Source organism: Lemur catta, chromosome 16 (genome assembly GCF_020740605.2).
Source record: "Lemur catta isolate mLemCat1 chromosome 16, mLemCat1.pri, whole genome shotgun sequence".
NCBI lineage: Eukaryota > Metazoa > Chordata > Mammalia > Primates > Lemuridae > Lemur > Lemur catta.
In genome coordinates, this window is record NC_059143.1 from 27,102,346 (window position 1) to 27,116,417 (window position 14,072).

At 36.3% G+C, this 14,072-nt stretch overlaps 1 protein-coding gene across 2 annotated transcripts in view; it reads left to right on the forward strand.

Moving 5' to 3' along the window:
• KIAA1328 (KIAA1328 ortholog) overlaps window positions 1–14,072 on the forward strand; it is a 219,241-nt gene that overhangs the window by 195,374 nt on the left and 9,795 nt on the right. For both annotated transcript variants that reach the window (XM_045527671.1, XM_045527673.1), the window contains exon 10: window positions 935–1,043. In XM_045527671.1, the coding sequence (XP_045383627.1) occupies window positions 935–1,043 (109 nt within the window). The remainder of the gene's footprint in view (window positions 1–934; window positions 1,044–14,072) is intronic.

Below are 14,072 nucleotides of genomic sequence, written 5' to 3' on the forward strand. Positions count from 1 at the left end.
CACCTAAACTATTGCCATTCCCAGAGTCAGCATACTGTACTCCTGGAATTTTAGGGTCTGGTATTCCCAACACTTCAATGCTGTCTTTGTGTTACTTGAATATTCACACTTTCCTCAAACAGTATACCTCCCTAAATAACTTCTTTATGCATCCTGGGTAACAGTTTCCCAGGAACTAGAAGAAAATTTGTGAATGGGATTCTTGTAGTCTTCCAAGATAAGACCAAGGATATTTTATTTTGTTTAGAAAACAATAATAATAGAAAATAAAACAAAAAACGCTTTCTGTCTATACCATTTTTTTATTTAGCACTCCAGAAGAGAAAAGTAATTATCAACTAAACATTGCTTATTAGAAAGGAACTGAGGCCAAATCTGTCTTTACTTTGGGAAGATAAAAACTGTTGCTTAGGAACTTGCCTGTGGCTCTAGAATGAATAGTTAGATGAGCATCTTCCAATTAAGACGTGTGCTTTAGCCAGTGTAGAGGTTTTTAAAAGAAACTTTCAAGATTTAAGTCTACCTTGAAAGTTTTTTGAAAAGGATTGATTTAATTTGGGGGGGTTTAGAAGTTCAAAGTGCTGGAATCTTTTCTTATGATGGCTAAAGGGAACAAAATAAAGCAACCTACCTTCTTGGGCAAGTTCACAGTAAACCCAGATCAGCAGGAATATGATAGACATTCAAGTTTAAAAACAAAATCTCTGCTTAGCCTGTTACTGCACAAATGTACTGTTTAAAACAAGGCCTTATGGATCTCTGATATTTACAAAACTGAAGTGAGTTTTCTTTCTGTCAGTGTTCCATTTCAGGGCAAAAAAGTGGCCTAGTTTTGAAGCTTGGGGGTTCGTATAATGTCTAATACATTACTTAGAATGGACTTTTCCATTTCCTTGTATTGAATGCTCAAATTATTTTTTTATTGTTCACACAGAGACAATAACAGGAGTTAGAAAAGATGCATCCACATCTCCTATGCCAACAGGAAGCCAAAAGGAGCTTGTGACCACAGCCTCATCATCATTCCAACACAACACCTCCCGGTAAGCTTCAGGGATTGCTTGGTTCAGTATTCTCCGTATGAGAACATTTTTGAGATTTATTTACTAAGGAATGAAAAAATCTTGATGGTTATAATGGCTTTTACTTAAAAGAGAAGTCCTTACTTTTGAAGCATCTAGATTTGGCCAGCTTGAACCACATGGAGTCCTTTTCTTTATACATCATATACTTCCTTAATTGATCATGTTAATGGACAAGGGTTTCCGTAGAAACCCAAAGCTAATCCTATCCGTCATCAGAAATTCTATTTAGCAGAAGATCTTTCCCAATTTATCAAAGAATAGTTATACATTTATAAATGAATGCTAACATTTATTTATACCAGAGACATTGGAGGGGTTAATAATTTGATTTAGCCTTTTCTAGAGTCAGGGAAAGAAATATGTTATTAATATTTAAAATCTCTCATATATAATAAGCAAACTCCCATATTATATACACTTAGGGCTAAATATATAAACATCAATACCAAAAGGGCTTGTTTTATGTTTCCTTGGGGATATGATTGGTTTTGACCACTTAAATTCCTAGCATCGTATCAGATGAATGTAGATTTTAATACTTAATTTGTAGGCAATTTTAAAGTTTATAGGCTTGCAAAGTAGAAATGCCTAAATTGTTGGTCTCAAGCCTGATGATTTTGAAGACATGCCCTAAAATTTGTTCTTTTGGTTTGAGATAGTTTCAAAAGGAGGAGAAGCATTATCTCTTCCTTCTCTAAAGACTCGTATTCCAGCCCAGTGCCTACAGATATACTGTCCCACAGAAGCCAAACCTGGGCATCCTTAAGAACCAGTGTTCATTCTGTTGTGGCTCTTACTGTTTTTCTTTTAATTCTGGAGCTGGAAGGGCAAACATCTTAAAGAACTTTTGAGAAATGACTCTAGCACAAAGGATAATAATGATGCCTGCCATCTATTAAGTATCTACCATGTGCCAAGCATTGTGCCAAGCCCTTTATATGCATTATCTAATTTAATCTTCACAAATTTATGAAGTGGTACTATCATCTCCCGCTTAAAAATTAGGAAATTAAGGCTCAGAGAGCTTGAATGACTTGTCTAAGGTCACATAGCTATTAAGAGGCAAAGTCAACATTTCAAACTCTAAAGGTCATAATCTTAAATATTGTAATAGTTGACAATGACAAATTCCCTATTTTGGAGGCCACTCACGATCAAAAGAGAATTTAATTAGTTTACCACATTCTTTCTGTATTGTTCCTTTCTTTTATTTTTAATGCTACTATTGTTGGCATTTTGCCAAAGACCCACAAATGAGTTGTGATCCTGCAATGTTGATGGGGCCGCCTCTTTGGACCACTGAATCTTGTGGCTTAAAGCTTGTGCTCAAAGAGTTTCCACCCCAGCTCACCTTGAGCGATTCATTTGGAGTAGTTAGAGGTAAAAGGGAGAGATTATCTAGATTTTTCAATCTTAGTGAATTTTCCTGTTGCTGAGACTAAAATGAGATTTTTAACACCTCTTTAATATGTTTTTGATGGTTGCATTTCAGTTTAGAGGGAAGCATGAGAAAGAGGAATAAAATGTTTCCTCAGTAAGGGTTTTGTAATACATCCTCAGCACACATTTTCTGAATGGAACATGTCAACTTTGTAGAGTTTTACAAGTCCAGGTTAAAATTGCTGTGAAGACTCATATTTACAGACCTTTTAAAAAGGATTCTTTATCTGTTAGTCCTTAATACTGCCGTTCAGCTAAATATATTAATAGATTCTCAGAAGCTTCTTAAATAATGAGCATTTGGCTTCATAAAACAATGTGTAGCACACCAGATTTTATCCTTAGAAGTGTTCAATGGCATGTCATAGGTCTATTATACAAAGTGCAGAGTTGAAAAAAGATGCGGTACTATGAAAATCAGTTACCAGGAAGGCATGGTGGTTGCTTTCCAGATATCAGAATCAGTATTATTTGAATTGTTTTTATTTCAAAATGTAGAAAAGGCATTTTTTATAGACTACTTTTCAGTTACATGCAAACTCTTAATGCAAGAGAAAAGCCCTTTGTTTTTCATCTCAGCAAACCTTTGAAAGTAATGAGAAGAACAGGAGTAAAAGTCCTTCCCCTGTCCACCCTGAATTCCAAGAATTTTCAAAACTTGCAAAAGAAGATGGTACAGATAGTAGAGGGTGGTTGGGGGGGGGGGGGCAGTCAGGTTTTCCTTTGTTCTCTGAAAATACCTAGAAGAGTCCCATAGCTTTCCATGTGCAGGTGAAAAAACAAGGCGTGGCAAAGTCATCTTTCTCATTCACAATGTAGGTTGTTAATTGTTCTCTCTGCTGGCTGTCAATATAATGTGAAATTTTCATTCCCCATTCAAGATGGAAAAAGTTGTAGCTGAAAATGTTAACATTTGCATTTTTATTTGTTGATTTATTTAAAGGACAGCCTCTCCTACAGCAATCCATCACTTGGTGACACCCCAAATATGAATAATGTATTGTAGACTTGCAGTTACAATGTGTAATAAGTGCTAGAGACAGTAAAGGAATGTTAACTATGTTGCAAATGTAATATTTATCGACTCATAAAGTTTATTGCTTTCGAGGTTCAATAATACTGACCATAAGACATTAATATCACTTATCCTGATTTTAGCTGGGCACCTTTGTATGTAGAAATATTCATCTATCTCACACTAACAAAATAAACATGTAATTTACAACACAAGCAAAGAGGGCATTATAGTTTTCTGGGCTGAGATCTACAATGCATCTTTCTCTCCATTTCACTTCTGGCTTCCAACACTGATCACACACCCCTCAGCTGCCCAAGAGAGTAAGCACAGCAGTCATCTTGGCACAAGAAGGTGGTGGGACCAAACTAAAAGGTGCCATTCATTTCTGCTTGGTCAGAACAGGCAGTGCCCCACAGACCACTTCACCTGGAGAGAGGAGGACTGGAGGGGCTTTCTCCCTGACCTTCTGAGCACCTGGAGGGTAGGTGAGGCTTGGCTCTGAAGAAAGTTGAATAAATGCCTTTCCTGCCATGAGACTGAGTCAGAGTATACCAATTCTACTTGATTCTCTGATCTCCAATGTGAAGCCAGAGCTGGGGAGAATACCATTTGCTTCTCAAATGAATGTGTTATGAGCACAAATGTTACTGATAATTAACCCTTCTGTGCCTTCCAGAATTAGATGTGTCCATTGCCAACAATAAAATTGTATAGGAAGTACCTAACACCCAAAAGCAAAAGAAGTAATGTTAATTAGCAACCATCAGCTGTAATTGTCATCCCCATTAAGATGCAGAATTATGTATTTCTTCGTTATAAATAACCTTTCTAATTGTACTTGATGTATGCCAATTTAATCAAAAAGTATACTTGCAACAGGCAGATATTTGCATTAATGTAACTTTGGATCTTCAAGTCTTTCATTTCAAATTTGACTGGGGAAAAAGGCCTATTAGAGCTGTTATATGCTTTACATATCAGTACCTTTTTCTATTCAGGAATGTAGATCTCTGACACATTTTATATTAAGATTAAGAGAATATCTTCTGGGATTGCTCAATGCAACAGAAATCTTGTCACTTTTAAAATACTGGTCCACTTTCTCTTTCTCAGTCATGTAACAATGTGATGATTGTTGTACACTAATAAACAGGCAAACACCAGGCATGCAGAGGCAGGATTAAATTTTCAGCCCCTAAAATAAAAGGTTACTAAGGCCTCTCTGTTCTTCTGTGACTCATATGAAGAGATGCAGCTGGTACTTTTTCCACCTCCGCCCTTTTTTCTTTGTAAGACACGAAGAGAGAAAGGCAGCTCTCAGCAAATCATGCCCAACTAGTGAATTTTTGGAACTGGAACTGGAATTAGCGTATTTCTAGGAAGCACTGTTCACCTCTCTACTCTAGCTTTTTTTTCCCAGAAAGATTATAGTTTTTAACCACAACATAGAAGTGCTGAAGGTTTTTGTTTTATTTTGTTTTGTTTCTTTTTGAGTTATTGGTGGGTGGAGAGGTATAGATTTTGTGGAGCTTGTTTTTTCCTTGAGGGGGTTTGGGAAATTGTTGAGCATGTGCTTTGAAGGACTTGATAGCTTGGGGGCTTTTTTATTTAATTGACACATAATAATTATACATGTATGTTTCAGTACATGTATATATTGTGTAATGATCAATCAAGGTATTTAGCATATCCATCACCTCATACATTTATCATTTCTTTGTGGTGAAAACATTCAAAAATCCTTCCTTCTAGCTATTTTATAATGTACAATATAATATTGTTAACCATAATTACTCTACCATGCATTAGAATCCCAAAACTTATTCCTTCTATCTAACTATACCTTTGTACCCATTGACCATCCTCTCCCCATCCTCCCCCAACCCCTACCCTCCCCAGCTTCTGGTAACCACTATTTTTACTCTCTACTTCTATGAGATCAGCTTTTTTAGATTCCACATATGAGTGAGATGATGTGATATTTGTCTTTCTGTGCCTAGCTTATTTCACCTAACATAATGTCCTCTAGGTTCATCCATGTTGCTGAAAATGATAGTATTCTCATTCTTTTTAATGGCTGAATAGTATTTCATTGTGTACATCTGCCATATTTTCCTTATCCACTCATATATTGATGGACACCCAGGTTGATTCCATATCTTGGCTATTGTGAATAGTGCTGCAGTATACCTGAGCATGCGGATATCTTTTCAATATACTGGGTTTGTTTCCTTTGGATATGTACCCAGTAGCGTGGGATTGCTGGATCATATGGTAGTTCTATTTTTTAAGGAACCTCTATACTGTTTTCCATAATGACTATACCAATTTACATTCCCACCAGCAATGTATAAGCATTCCTCTTTCTCCAAAGCCTCACCAGCATGGGTTATATTTTGTCTTTTTGATAATAGCCATTCAAATTGGAATGAGGTGATATCTCATTGTAGTTTTGATTTGCATTTCCCTGATGATTAGTAATGTTGAGCATTTCTTCATACATGTGTTGGTCATTTGTATGTCTTCTTTTGAGAAATGTCTGTTCAGGTCTTTTGCCCATTTTTTAATTGGGTTATTTGGTTTTTTGTGATTGAGCTGTTTGAGTTCCTTATCTATTTTGGATATTAACTCCCTGTCAGATGAATAGTTTGCAAATATTTTCTCCCGTAAGTTGTCTCTTTACTCTATTGATTGTTTCCTTTGCTGTGCAGAATTTTCTTAGTTTGATGTAATTCCATTTGCCTATTTTTGCTTTTGTTGCCTATGCTTTTGAGGTCTTACCCAAAAAATCTTTGCTCACATCAATGTCATAAAGATCAGTGTTTCCCCTATGTTTTCTTGTAGTGGGTTTATCATTTCAGGTCTTACATTTAAGTCTTTAGTCTATTTGATTTGGTTTTTGTATGTGGTGAGATATAGCAGTCTAGTTTCATTCTTCTGCATATGGATATCCAGTTTTCCTAGCACCATTTATTAAAGAGGCTGTCCTTTAATGTATATTCTTAGTGCCTTTGTCAAAAATCAGTTGGCTGTGTGTGGATTTATTTTTGTATTCTCTATTCTGTTAATAGTTTGATTTGCTTTTTTTAAATACCTTGGTTCTTGGCTGTCAAACCATATGCTTAATGTGTTCTGAAAACTTTCCTGTAAGCTTACACCTTGCTGAGCTTTCAGTAGTACAAGTGCTTTCTCACAGCCATGTTCACAAGGCAAATGTTCACACACAGCCAACTTGAAGGTAGCTTGTGAGATCCTTTGCCTTCTGAGGCTGAAATCCAGGGACCAGGGTCAGAAGTATCAAAAACCTGGGACCACACTCTATGAAGCCCAAGCTGGAAGGAATCTTCTGTCTGTCTTGAGAACAGTTTTTATTTATCTTTATTTTTACCTTAAGTATTATAACTTAACATGAAAATCCAGTTGCTTCCAGCTCCAGACATGATGGCATAGCTTTTAAAGTACCAGAACAACTGATGACATTTTGGTCGTTTGCTGGGTTATAGAGAGGAACAAACATTTCTACATTGCTCTTCTTTCACTGTCAGTTATAAACCAAGGCTTTAGCCTATGAGTGGTTCAGGCACTGTTTACCCTCCCACATTACATTGCCAGTAACCATTTAGATAGAAGAGAAGGGAAAATCATATAAATATGCTCTTGCCAATTGTGACAGTGATCTATTTTGTCCTGGCAACAAAATTCTGGAGTGACAGCTGCCAGAGGATTCAAAACCTACACAAGAAACATATTTTTATTATTCTAGTGACAAAAATATACTGAAAGTTATAATTACCTGTTTGCAATTCTTAGCATAGTACTTTAGCATTGACAGAATGCTTTTAAGTGCATCGTTTCATTTAAATTGCATCAAAACCCTGTGAGTTAAGTAGTAGTATTATCTCATTTTATGATGAGAAAATGAAAATTGAGAGAGACTAACTGGCCAAGGTCTCATGGTAGGAAGCAGAAAAGAAGACTTGAATCTAGCTTTTCTAATTACAAATTTCAGCGGGTTTTTTTTTTTTTTTTTTTTTTCATTCTTCCCCACTTCCAGGAACTTGGATTTGCTTCTGCAGTATAGGCACTGAGCTGATAAAATTCTGGTTTAGGATAGGAATCAGACAAACTTACTTGAAGTGTTAGAATTTGGTTTTATAACTTGATAGGAAAAAAATTACACAGATAAGTGGAGGTGGTGGTGTTCAAATATACACAGCAGCCAAATTGCAACATTTTGTTGCATTTGTGCCCAGAATCCTAACTGTAAAAAAAAAAAAAAAGCTTTTTTATTAGACTTTCTTCTCTTACACATTTGCATAAATATTGTAAATATTCAACCAGACTTTCTCATGTGTCTAGCAGAGTAAATGATCATGAGTAGGTATAAACTAAACTAAAATCTCAAACCTCTGCTGATGTTTTTGTGGTATGTTCAAAGCAGACCTCACTGTCTCTATATGACAGAGTATATGAGTGGTGACCAGATATGATGATACTGGCTATATTATTTGTTCAATGCCTGTTATGTATCAGGTACTGTGTTATCCATTTATAATATATGTTCAAACAAATTATCTGTTATAGTAAAGAATTTTAATGACTATTAAAACTCAGTTTCAAAATATTAGATAAAATTTCTTCTCAGATTTTTCAAAATGACTTCTAAAAATATGAGCTACTAAGCCAAGAACTATCATTTTAGCTTTGTTTGCCCTCAGAGTAATAGTTTACACACTATACGCAAAGCAGCATTAACTATAACTTTTCCATTTTGAGTATGATGTAAATAACAAGAAAAACCAAAACCTCATGAAATGTTGCACACAAATTGATGATGAAGAAATGGACTAATCTGAAAACTTTAGAAAAGAATGTGTTGAATATGTGAAAGAAAATACGAGGTTACAAACATGCCTGCCTTCCTTCCATGTTTAACCAGGAGGGTGAAAAGCCCAGCCAATCAAAGAGTTTTCATTTAGTTGGGTTGAGAACTTGAAATTCCAAGTAGCTGCATACCATCAAGAATAGGAGAATGCATGGAAATTGTTATTTGTTTGATGAAAAGATATTGCTTTTAGTTAAACCATAATGTTGGATTGATACTGTAATTCCCACCATTAAAAGCCATTACTAAAGTCATCCATTCCTCTTGCACATGCTGGTTTATAGAGTATGTGAGATAGGAAAGCAGAAACAAATAGGTTAGGTAGAAATAATCCTGTCATAGCATAATTCCAAGAAGTGAATTCAGTTTGAGGAAGCTTGTCAAGACATTCTTACAATGGGAAGAAGATACTATACTTGGGAAAATATACATTACAACAGCTAATATTTACTAGTCTCTTAGATAGAATTCTAGTCGTGGCTTCAGGAAATCTTCCTAAAGGCCTAAGTTCTAGGTGAAGAGATTACAAGACCTGCTTTATTTTTCACACTTTTCTATGTTTTTCAAATGTTCTGCAATAGTGATATATTATGTAATTTTATAAACAATATGTAAAAAGAAAACAAAGGGAACACATTTGTAGGAGGCAAACCCATTTCAAAATTTTACACTCAGTAGTTCCAAGTGGTTGCAAAAACCCTAAGGTTATACTTGGCCCATATAACATAAATATCTTATTTCTTTGTCATCTCAGCAATAGGTGAGGATTATGTTTCCTTGGCGCGTCTTCTTCAGGGTACTGAACTCTGAAAACTGCTATGATTAGTGACATCTGTTCAGTATTGCCAGTCCCTGCTATCATTTCACAGTTTTTAGCCTCATGAACTGCTGTTTTAGAGTTGTTCATTTGGTCCAAGGTCATCAGATTCTCTTAGCTTCAAGAAACATTTGTTGAGTGTCTCTTAACTGTTCTAGGCACCTTAATGCTTTTATAAAAATTATTTTATATGTTACCTGATGTAATCCTCACAATCATGAGGAAGTAAAGCTCCAAGAGGCAATTATAGAACAATTAAGAGCCCAGGCGTAATAATTATAACACCTTGGTTTATAAGTATAGGTTTGAATGCTAGCTACATGGTTTGGAACAAATCATTTAATCTATAGAATGGGAATAATAATATCTCTCTCATAGGCATATCATGATGACTAAGCAAGGTAGTTTACATAAAGTCCTTAGCACAGTGTATGGCTGAGTGCTCCATAAATAGTTGTCATTATAGAACTTGCCAAGATCACACAAGCCACAAGCAACAGAGCTAGGATTAGGACCTTGCTTTTGTGATTCCAAACTCCTTGTGAATCCCCTAACAAAAGGTTAGGAATAGAAGGTAGGTTCATGTCAGAGGTGGGCAGTTGGGTTGTATTTTTTTCTATTGGCCTTGCAAACCTGCCTGTTACTTTAACGCTGTAAGCCCCATTCCTCGTATGAAAATAAGAATATTTAGTAACCACCTAATAAATTTGCTCCAGAGGATTAAATGCGGGTAGGTATGCAAAGCCTTTAACTTGATGCTTGGCCATATTGGGCACTGTGTTAGCTTTCTTCTTTTGTGCTCTGGGAAACAAAATTTGTTTGGGCACCTAGAACAGTGCATATGAATCATACTGGCCTCTCTGCGAAATGCCCTGAGTGACAGTGCCTCTGCCGAGATGTGGCATAGAAGCAAACATGAATGACCCCGCATTCAAAGGACTTTCTTTGTGCAATGTTGGCAAATTTTTTTAATCTCTTGAGATGTCCCCTCCATTTGTTTGTCTTCTAAATAGAGGAGGGTGGGGAGTAAAATTCTTGGCTAGATGATAAGAGTTAAGATTTCATGTTGTGTTCCTAGAACATCTGTTTCTAGGGTCACACAAGGCCTCACTGAAGCTACTGATAGTGGATTCTGTCCTCATAATTGGCCTTTTGTAAAGATTTGGAAAGGGTGTAATTCCCTTCGGAGCAGCAGTTCTAAAATCTGTCTGCACATTGGAGTCACTTAGGAATGTATGTAAAAATACCTATTTCTAGGCCTCAGCCCAGATTAATTGAATCAGAATTGCCAGGAATGGGCCCTAGTTATGTGTATTTTCTTCCACTTTAAGGTTTTCCCATTTTGTAACAATTGGAAAGCATCTTGAATTGCAGGGTGTTTCCAGACTGAATAACAGCAGATTCTCAATTATGAGCAGTGTCAACATTTTTTTTTTTTTTGCATTGGGGTTTGATTGCTTAGACAAACAATGTCAGTAGCACTGAGGATATCAGATAAGCTTTGCTTGGCCATTTCATTATCTTATGTTTGGTCATATCACAGAGCTTTTTCTAAACCTCTGCTTCAGCCTGGTTTTTAGTTTTAGTTTTCTCGAATTAAAATCCTTGCCTGTAGACAGGCAGCATGGCTTAGAGAAAAGGACATTGGAATTAAAGTCTGACAACCTACCTAGATTCATACTGCCTCTATAGCTTAATTAATATAATAGCACAAAAACCTTAAAAAAGTCCCTTGACCACAAGGAACCTATGTTTTCCATGCTTCTGTCCTATCTTTCTGAACCTTACCCTTTGCTTAGAGATAAAATCAAAACAAAAACATGTATATTTATCTCTTAACTTCAGAGTAATTTACACATTTGGGAAATAAAATAACGAAGAAAGGAACATCTTCAAAAATAATTAAATAATTGATTTCAGAATAACATGTTTTAAACTTTCCACCAGAAATGTTTGACTTTTATACTGGTGAGTAGTTTAGAGATGTTAAGCAAACTTGACACATGTCATTCATAGCAAGGTACAGAGCAAGTCCCTTGGAGGCACTGGCTTTCCCAGTTGGCAAGGGACCCAGTACAGTTCACATGTCCTGAGATTGTGCTCTGTGAATATGTGTTTACTGAAGTTTTAATTTTTGAATTTTTAAATGAAATCATGTCTGGAAAACATCAGATCTCACTACAGGAGGACACAAAGAGAAAAACAGAAGAAAAGATAATACCCTTGAAGTCCAAGTTCAGGTCATCACTCACATCGAAAAAGGTCACCATATGTTATTGTAAGCTACCTGCTTTGCCTTGGTGAAAGAATGGTGAAAATTGTGCATGATAGTAGCAAAAATGGTACTGTGTAAATCAAAGACTTTGTCAGCCAGAATACTTATAATGAAGAAGATGCAGAATTATGTAGTCAGCGGTAATTGACTAATGTATCTTTAGCTCAGCTGGACATTTTTGTATATACTGCTTATATATATATATACACTACTTTTAACATACTTAACATTTTTCATATTAATGAGAAATGGCCTCTCCAATCCCCGCAAAAGACAGTGTTTTCCCTTCGGTTTACCTTTTTATTATTTCTTGTGGGGAAATTCATTTTAACATCTTATACTATCTGTAACTTTTTTTGTGAGTTTAACCATAAAAATTAAAAGACAGATATTATATGAAAGTTTTTGTAAACAGCAAAAGGAAATGCATGAACATGGTTATATCCATTAGCCTTAAGACTGCTGGATTCATATTCTCACTTAACCATCTGTGCTCTGCCTTTTTAAAGAATATGAATGAATAGAAGAAAGAAAGATTATCCATGAAAGATTCCAAGTTGGTCTTGAAGCTCAAGGGTAATTGGCCAATGCATTATCTCTTTACTTATTAAGGCTTTCATTGATTTTCTTTTTGTCATGGGTGCATACTGAAGTATGACTGTTATTGAGATTGAAAGCTCGTCATCCTGTTGCTTGGGACCCACTCCTAAATGCTTATAAAATGATCAACTTGGTTGGAACATAAGTCTGTTAGCAGGCACAGGGAGGGTGATTACTGTTATACATGAGAGGCTATTTCTTCCTTTGGGAGATCTGAGAGATTCTGAGGTGGGTTGGGATTTGTATGAGAACAGGGATCTTGCTTCCAGCTCTATCTGCCACATGAACTACTTGAAAACCAAAGCTGATAATTAGAGCTGAGAAGAAAGCCTCAATCCCAATGCCAGCATAGCATGCCAGAAAGCAGACAAAACTTGTGTATAGTTGCATGTCTTACATAATACAAGCCTTCTCTGTAATTGTGTTTCTTAACATACATGAAGAATTCATACTTTCTACATTTTGATAGTTAAAAATATTTTAGATTAATGCTTATGTTGAATAATAATATATAATAAGGAGGTAAGATAAAAGGCTTACTTAGCCAGGAGGATTATTTTTTAAATGTTATGCACTAAATAAATAAAAGATTGCTAGGAATTGTACCTTGGGAATTTTATTTTTTCTGAGTCTCTGAGAAACCCTGCTGAAACACTTTTAGGAGCCAAGATGAAAGGCCAGGGCTAGGGCACTGTGCCACTCCATGCCAAGGGAAGGGATGTTCAATTTATTTTCTCCTGAGTGCTGTCTCGTCCCTACACCCTGGAAGACGTCTGACCTACAGGAGTCACTACAATCAGGTACTTGGCACTTGGTATAACCTAATGAAGGCTGGAAGTATTTGCCTTGGAACACCTGCCCTGCCAGGTGCAGAGTGGACTGTTGATCACAAATGACATTTAGTGCCGACTTTCATTCAGATGCTTTTAAGTGTTCTCCATCAATGAAGTACTGCCATCCTGGCATGGATAGGTGCCATTGCTGTGCGGGATAGCTCAGAGGAGCATCCTCAAGCAGTGTTCCCTCATTCCATCCTGCACACAGCTGAGATATGCACTGCTCCTAAAATAAAACTTCTCTATAGACCAGTTGATAACACTCCACAGCCAACTCCTGTCTTCTGGGCTTTGGAGAGAAATGGACTGGTAGTGGAAGAACTGGATTCTGGCAAAAGCCGAGGTGATGCTTTATCTCAAGGGTGCATCACAATTGTAACACAAACCACTGATCTACTAATGAAAAACATAATTAGTGGCAGAGCTAGGACTGGAACTGGCACTGAAACCATTGGGAAACATGGTCACTCTGTAGACTAGGAGAGTTAGGAGTCACTGGGAATTGCTGTGATGCTCGTAAATGAGCCTCCTCCTCCAGGATTGCAGTTTCCCTTGGTTCCCAGTTCAACGCTGCTGAAGCTCCATAGCTTTTCCACAACTGTCGCCTGCAGCAAGTTTATGCCTCACTACAGCATTCCCCAATTCTTTTATCTTCTCCCTTGAATATAAACATTTTTGTGAACAGCAAAATGTTTCTACTGATGTATAAACTGTAGGTCACATGGCATTGACTTTTATTCAAACCAGAAGATTTCATGCCAGGATTGTAATATTATATCATTACTTCAGTGGTATCTTTTGTATCAATGTAAAAATTTTAATTTCACGCCCTACAGCCTTCATAGTCTTTTGTGCTCTCTTTGCTCCTGTTGTTATAGAAAGAGTAAATCCCTGTATCACATTCATTTCAAATTGAAAGAAAGTAAAGTTGATCCATTTGAGATCTCCAGAGTTAAGTAAAAATCTGTTGGCAAAAATCTGTTTCCTCCTTAAATGGAGGAAAAAAAAAGAATTTATTTGAGAGAGAGAAGGAAACATATCAGTATACAGAAAAGTCTGGAATAGGTGAATAGCAAACATAGTAGAAACAAATCAGATATTTAAGGTGGATATTTG